The 7591-nt window shown below is 50.4% G+C and overlaps 1 protein-coding gene across 1 annotated transcript in view; it reads right to left on the bottom strand.

Annotated features, from left to right (window-relative positions):
• Positions 1-579: 579 nt before the first annotated feature.
• LOC139367414 (oncoprotein-induced transcript 3 protein-like) overlaps positions 580-7591 on the bottom strand; it is a 36428-nt gene continuing 29416 nt past the window's right edge. The window contains exons 8-12 of the mRNA XM_071105620.1: positions 3982-4149; positions 3425-3589; positions 2830-2921; positions 935-1034; positions 580-819 (exon numbers count right to left, since the gene is read on the bottom strand). Coding sequence (XP_070961721.1) covers positions 649-819; positions 935-1034; positions 2830-2921; positions 3425-3589; positions 3982-4149 — 696 coding nt within the window. The 3' untranslated portion in view covers positions 580-648. The remainder of the gene's footprint in view (positions 820-934; positions 1035-2829; positions 2922-3424; positions 3590-3981; positions 4150-7591) is intronic.

Here is a 7591-nt window from a genome sequence, read left to right as displayed (position 1 = left end):
GGTGGTGGTGGTGGCCTGGTGGTGGTGGTAGTCTGGTGGTGGTGGTGGCCTGGTGGTGGTGGTGGTGGTGGTCTGGTGGTGGTGGCCTAGTGGTGGTGGTGGTGGTGGTAGTCTGGTGGTGGTGGTGGTAGTCTGGTGGTGGTGGTGGTGGTGGTGGTGGTCTGGTGGTGGTGGCCTGGTGGTGGTGGTAGTCTGGTGGTGGTGGTGGTGGTGGTAGTCTGGTGGTGGTGGTGGTGGTGGTAGTCTGGTGGTGGTGGTGGTGGTGGTAGTCTGGTGGTGGTGGTGGTGGTGGTGGTGGTGGTGGTGGTGGTGGTGGTGGTGGTCTGGTGGTGGTGGTGGTCTGGTGGTGGTGGTGGTGGTGGTGATGGTGGTGGTGGTGGTGGTGGTGGTCTGGTGGTGGCCTGGTGGTGGTGGCCTGGTGGTGGCGGTGGCCTGGTGGTGGTCTGGTGGTGGTTATGGTGGTGGCGGCGGTGGTCTGATGTCTCAGTCGGGCAGAATGTGTATGGGTCCTCCACTCAGGAGACAATGCTGGTCATGCTCCTACAATATCTATCTCTATATCTATTGTATCTATTTCTATGTTTGCAGTGGTGCAGTGGTGAGAGATGGCCTGAAGGTGGTATGGAGGTGCCACGGCGGTCTGATGTCTCAGTCTGGCAAGATGCGTATGGGTCCTCCACTCAGCACGTGATGCTGGTCCCAGTCCTCCTGTTCCTCCTCAGTCCTCCACAGTTCCCGACGAAGACGCCCTCTACAGCCCTGAGAACAGCGGGAGTCTCCTGCCCCACACACCAACACACGACAGTGCAGGAACACCTCCTGTTGACACACACACAGATAGACACGTGGATACGCACGTAGATACAGAACATAGACACGTACACACATATACTGAACTGGCCAGCTGGCTCCCGGGGTGTCTGTTCTTAATGACCTTGTTGTCCTTGCCAACAAACTTGAAGACAGGAACCTGGTAGTGTTTGGATAGCTGGTCCTTAGCAGAGTACTGGCGCACCATTTCATCTGAGATACACCTAAACACACATTATAGGGTTAGAGAGGAGGAGAGAAGAGGAAATAGGGGAGAGAGGGGAGGAGGGAGAGAGGAGGGGAAGTGGGGAGAGAAGAGGAGAGGGGGAGGAGGGAAGGGAGAAGGGGAGGAGCGAGAGAGGAGGGGTAGGGGAGGCGGGAGAGAGGAGGGAAGTGGGGAGAGAAGAGGAGGAGGGAGAGGAGGAAGGGAGGAGAGGAAGGGGAGAAAGAAAAGAAGTGGAGGAGGGGGAGGGCAGGAGGGTAGGAGGGAGAGAGGCGGGGAGGAGGGAGAGAGGAGGGGAGGGGAGCAGGGGAAGGGAGAAGGGAGAGAGGAGGGGAGAGAAGAGGAGGAGGGATAGGAGGGGGGTGAGGGGAGGTGAGGAGTAAGGAAGGAGGGAGAGAAGGGGAGTAAGGAAGGAGGGAGAGAAGGGGAGGAGGGAGAGGGAGAGAGGAGTGGAAGTGGGGAGAGAAGAGGAGGGAGAGGAGGAAGAGAGGAGGGGAAGGGGAGAAAGAAGAGAAGTGGAGGAGGGGGAGGAGGGTATGAGGGAGAGGGGAGGAGGGTAGGAGGGAGAGAGGCGGGGAAGGGGAGGAGGGAGAGTGGAGGGGAAGGGGAGGAGGGAGAGTGGAGGGGAGAGAAGAGGAGGAGGGATAGGAGGGGGAGGTGAGGGGAGGTGAGGAGAGAAGATGAGGTGGTGAGGAGAGCGAGAGGAGGGGCAGTGTGGAGAGAAGAGGAGTAAGGAAGGAGGGAGAGAAGGGGAGGAGGGAGAGGGAGAGAGGAGGGGAAGTGGGGAGAGAAGAGGAGTAGGGGAGGAGGGAGAGAGCAGGGGAAGTGGGGATAGAAGAGGAGAAGGGAATGAGGGGAGGTGGGGAGAGAAGAAGAGAAGGGGAGGAGGAGAGGGGCACAATGAGGGCAGGATATTATAGGAGGAGATGATAGTTATGCTGACAACCCATACCCTGTTTTAACAAGCTACTCCGTCTTAACACAATACCCACTGACCCATACCCTGTATTAACAAGCTACTCCATCTTAACACAATACCCACTGACCCATACCCTGTTTTAACAAGCTACTCCGTCTTAACACAATACCCACTGACCCATACCCTGTCTTAACAAGCTACTCCATCACTGTTAGCTATAGCTGCCTTTATAAATGGCACCCTATTCCCTATGGGCCCTGGTCAATAGTAGTGCACTATATAGGGAATAGGGTGCCATTTGGGATGCAGGGGACTGTTTGTAAAGACATAGCTGGTGAGTGACCTCACTTTGTCAGCCAATCATGATCTTCTCTTAACAGCCCAAATGACACCCTATTCCCTACGGGCCCTGGTCTAAAGTAGTGCACTATATAGGGAATAGGGCTATGGTCTAAAGTAGTGCACTATATAGGGAATAGGGCCCTGGTCTAAAGTAGTGCACTATATAGGGAATATGGCTCTGGTCTAAAGTAGTGCACTATATAGGGAATAGGGCCCTGGTCTAAAGTAGTGCACTATATAGGGAATAGGGCCCTGGTCTAAAGTAGTGCACTATATAGGGAATAGGGTGCCATTTGGGATGCAATCTCTGTGAAGTATGGAGGTGTTTTGTTGGAAACATTTTATAGATAGTCCTGATAGAGCAGTGTGTGTGTGTGTGTGTCTCTGTCTGTCTGTCTGTCTGTCTGTCTGTACCAGTTGTATTTTTGTTGGCATTGTCGGATCCATTGACTTTGGAGTAAACACCACTGTCCCCACTCTCGTCCTCCCGTCATGCTGATACAGTATATAATGTACATGGTAGTATAGTACCCACCCGTCTTTGATGAGGTAGTATTTGAGAGCCTGGTCTGCCTTGGCGCTGGGGGTGGCAAAGCAGCTCTCCACCAGAGCTGACAAACCCTCCACCTATAGTAAGTCAAGCACAAGTCAAATTTGTAAAGTGAGTAAACTTAAAGTAAAGTACAACATACCAAAATTTGACACATAAAAGAGCTTATTAAAAGCCTCACCCGAACGGAAATCTTAAATTGTCCAATAAATGTATCAGTCAACAAAGTATGATCCACGAGCGAACAAAAACAGAAGATCTTTATTGATCCGTGATATGGAGACAACAGAGATGTGGTCACACTGGTTGAGTCCCAAATGACACCCTATTCCCTATATAGTGCACTACTTTAGACCAGGGCCCTATGGCACCCTATTCCCTATATAGTGCACTATATACACTCTTAGAAAAAATAATATTTCCAAAAGGGGTTCTAAAGGGTTCTTGAAAGGGTTTTCCTATGGGGACAGCCGATGAACCCTTTTAGTTTCTAGATATAACCTATTTTTTCCTAAGAATGTAGGGCTTTGGTTAACAGTAGTGCACTACATAGGGTGCCATTTGGGATTCAGTACAGTACCTTCTCCCTGGGTTCCACCCCGAAGAACAGTGAGTCGTGGAGGCGTAGTTGGGGTGGAGCCCGGTAGGGCTCAGAGAACTCAGCACTCTTAAACAGCTCCAGAGAGAAGGGGAACAGGCCCTGGGAGTGGCCTGCTAGCTCTAGGGCGGAGCTACGGAGACTGGCCTGGGATGAGAGAGAGAGAAATTAAATTTCAACTTATTTTAAAAATGCAATTTAAAGTCGCTCAAGCAACCTTTATAAAAAAAAAACAGAACGAAATAGATAAAATCAAACAAATAAAATAAATAAAACAATGAAAAAGGGACAATGATAATAAAATTGCTGAATAAAATAGCAAGCTAAAAGGTGGGTTTCCAAACAGAATTTAAAGGAAAACCAATAGTTTTATTCCATATTTTGTTTGTTGGACTTTTATTTTGAATGTTGGACTTTTATTTTGAATGTTGGACTTTTATTTTGAATGTTGGACTTTTATTTTGAATGTTGGACTTTTATTTTGAAATAACTGAGTTTAAGAGGAAGTACTAAAAAGAAGCATTCAATCACCCTCTTACCTGGTAACCGTCGGAGACCTCGTAGTGTCGTGGGAATTCACAGGTGACAGGTAACAGCAGTTTGGAGGTCCTGACAATCATATCCCGGTTACTACCAGACCACGGTCCTGGGCTGGACTTCGGAAGACCCGTCACTAAATTGGTACCCACTATCTTGTCGTCTGTCACCTGGGATGGGAATCAATCAATCATTTACTCCTGAGGAGGTGAACTATTGCACCCAAAACATGTATAACCACTGTGATTACTAGTTTGACCCTGCTGGTCATCTATGAACGGTTGAATGTCTTGAAAAACGATTTGGCTTAAATGGCCATGTGCTGGTCATCTATGAACATTTGAACATTTTGAAGAACGATCTGGCCTAAATGCCTGTACTCTTAATTTCCACCGGCACAGCCAGAAGAGGACTGGCCCACCCCTCAGAGCCTGGCTCCTCTCCAAGTTTCTTCCTAGGTTCCCTGCCTTTCTAGGGAGTTTTTCCTAGCCACCGTGCTTCTACATCTGCATTGCTTGCTGTTTGGGGGTTTTAGGCTGGCTTTCTGTGCAGCACTTTGTGACAACTGTTGATGTAAAAAGGGCTTTATAAATACATTTGATGGAATCAATGGGATGGAATCAACATCCAACATTTTAAGGCCGTAAATCAAATCCGAGTTTACCCCTCTTACTGCTTGTCTTTCACTTCAGTAGTGTTGTTTCCCAATTACACTACGTGATGTCATGAAAACAATACAAGTAACTCTGTCTGTGGTCCATTGGTTCCGGTCCCCTGTCAGCTCTGAAATTGGACTGACAACCTCCGGGTACTGGCCTGTAGAATCAGTCAAGACCAATTCATCCAGAGTGGCAGGCGACACATAGAAGGTAGGTCCTCCACTAGAGGGCCGCAGGTCCTGAAGCTGAACCTAGGGTCTAGGATGTAGGGGCTAGGGTCTAGGATGTAGGGGCTAGGGTCTAGGATGTAGGGGCTAGGGTCTAGGATATAGGGTCTAGGATGTAGGGGCTAGGGTCTAGGATGTAGGGGCTAGGATCTAGGATGTAGGGGCTAGGGTCTAGGATGTAGGGGCTAGCGTCTAGGATGTAGGGGCTAGAGTCTAGGATGTAGGGGCTAGGGTCTAGGATGTAGGGGCTAGGGTCTAGGTTGTAGGGGCTAGGGGCTAGGGGCTAGGATGTAGGGGCTAGGGTCTAGGATGTAGGGGCTAGGGTCTAGGATGTAGGGGCTAGGGTGTAGGATGTAGGGGCTAAGGTGTAGGATGTAGGGGCTAGGGTGTAGGATGTAGGGGCTAGGGTCTAGGATGTAGGGGCTAGGGTCTAGGATGTAGGGGCTAGGATGTAGGGGCTAGGGTGTAGGATGTAAGAGCTAGGGTCTGGTCTAGTGTGTAAGGGCTAGGGTGTAGGATGTAGGGGCTAGGGTGTAAGGGCTAGGGTGTAGGATGTAGGATGTAGGATGTAGGGTCTAGGCATGGGGCTAGTGTCTATGCTAGGGTGAAGGGGCTAGGGTATAAGGGATAGGGGCTAGGCTAGGGTGTAGGGGCTAGGGTATAAGGGATAGGGGCTAGGCTAGGGTGCATAGGCTAGGGGCTAGGGTGTAAGCTAGTGGTGTAAGGGCTAGGGTCTAAGCTAGGATGTAGGGGCTAGGGTCTAAGCTAGAGTGTAAAGGCTAGGGGCTAGGGGCTAGGCTGGGGTCTAAGGGCTAGGGACTAGGGTCTAAGGGCTAGGGGCTAAGCTAGGGTGTAAGGGCTAGGGGCTAAGATAGGGTGAAGGGGCTAGGGTGTAGGGTCTAGGCTACGGTGTAGTGCTAGTATCTAAGGTGTAGGGGCTAGGGTGTAGGGGATAGGGTGTAGGGAGGCTAGGGTTAGGGGCTAGGGTGTAGAGGCTATGGAGTAGAGGCTAGGGTGTAAGGGTTAGGGGCTAGAGGCTAGGGTGTAAGGGTTAGGGGCTAGGGTGTAAGGGTTAGGGGCTAGGGTGTAGAGGCTAGGGTGTAGGGGCTAGGGTGTAGGGGCTAGGGTGTAGAGGCTAGCGTGTAGAGGCTAGCGTGTAGGGACCAGAGGCTAGGGTGTAGGGGCAAGGATCTAGGCTAGGGTGAAGGCGCTATGGTGTAAAGGCTAAGGTGTAGATGCTTGGGTTTAAAGGCTACGGTGTAGGGGATAGGGTGTATGCATTTCTCTATGGCTGGCCATGCTTTCCTCCTGGCTACCCCAACCCCGGCCAACAGCTCTGCACCCCTCTCAGCTACTTGCCCGAGCTTCCCCAGCTTCTCCTTCACCCAAATCCAGATCGCAGATGTTCTGAAAGAGCTGAAAAACCTGGACCAGTACAAATCAGCTGGGCTAGACAATCTGGACCCTCTTTCTGAAACTATCTGCCGCCATTGTTACAACTCCTATTACTAGTCTGTTTAATCTCTCTTTTGTATCGTCTGAGATCCCCAAAGATTGGAAAGCTGCCGCGGTCATCCCCCTCTTCAAAGGGGGTGACACTCTAGACCCAAACTGTTACAGACCTCTACCCTGCCCTGCCCTGCCTCTAGACCCAAACTGTTACAGACCTCTATCCATCCTGCCCTGCCTATCTAAAGTCTTCGAAAACAAAGTTAATAAACAGATCACTGAGCATTTCGAGTCCCACCGTACCTTCTCCGCTGTGCAATCCGGCTTCCGAGCTGGTCAAAGGGTGCACCTCAGCCACGCTCAAGGTACTAAACAATATCATAACCGCCATCGATAAAAGACAGTACTGTACAGCCGTATTCATCGACCTGGCCAAGGCTTTCGACTCTGTCAATCACCTTATTCTTATCGGCAGAATCAATAGCCTTGGTTTCTCATATGACTGCCTCACTTGGTTCACCAACAATTTCTCAGAGTTCAGTGTGTAAAATCGGAGGGCCTGTTGTCCGGACCTCTGGCAGTCTCTACGGGGGTACCACAGGGTTCAATTCTCGGGCCGACTCTTTTCTTTATATACATCAATGAGGTCGCTCTTGCTGCAGGTGATTCCCTGATCCACTTCTACGCAGACAACACCATTCTGTATACATCTGGCCCTTCTGTGGACACTGTGTTAACTAACCTCCAAACGAGCTTCAATGCCATATAACACTCCTTCTGTGGCCTCCAACTGCTCTTAAACGCTAGCAAAACCAAAAGCATGCTTTTCAATCATTCGCTGCCCGCACCAGCCCACCCATCCAGCATCACTACTCTGGACGGTTCTGACGTAGAATACGTGGACAACTACAAATACCTAGGTGTCTGGTTAGACTGTAAACTCTCCTTTCAGACTCATATCAAACATCTCCAATCCAAAATCAAATCTAGAATCGGCTTTCTATTTCGCAACAAAGCCTCCTTCACTCATGCCGCCAAACATACCCTAGTAAAACTGACCGATCCTCGACTTCGGCAATGTCATCTACAAAATAGCTTCTAATACTCTACTCAGCAAATTGGATGCAGTCTATCACAGTGCCATCCGTTTAGTTACCAAAGCACCTTATACCACCCACCACTGCGACCTGTATGCTGTAGTCGGCTGGCCCTCGCTACATATTCGCCGCTAGACCCACTGGCTCCAGGTCATCTGTAAGTCTATGCTGGGTAAAGCA

Source organism: Oncorhynchus clarkii, chromosome 16 (assembly GCF_045791955.1).
Source record: "Oncorhynchus clarkii lewisi isolate Uvic-CL-2024 chromosome 16, UVic_Ocla_1.0, whole genome shotgun sequence".
Classification (NCBI taxonomy): Eukaryota; Metazoa; Chordata; class Actinopteri; order Salmoniformes; family Salmonidae; genus Oncorhynchus; species Oncorhynchus clarkii.
This window is presented reverse-complemented; position numbering and strand designations above follow the sequence as displayed.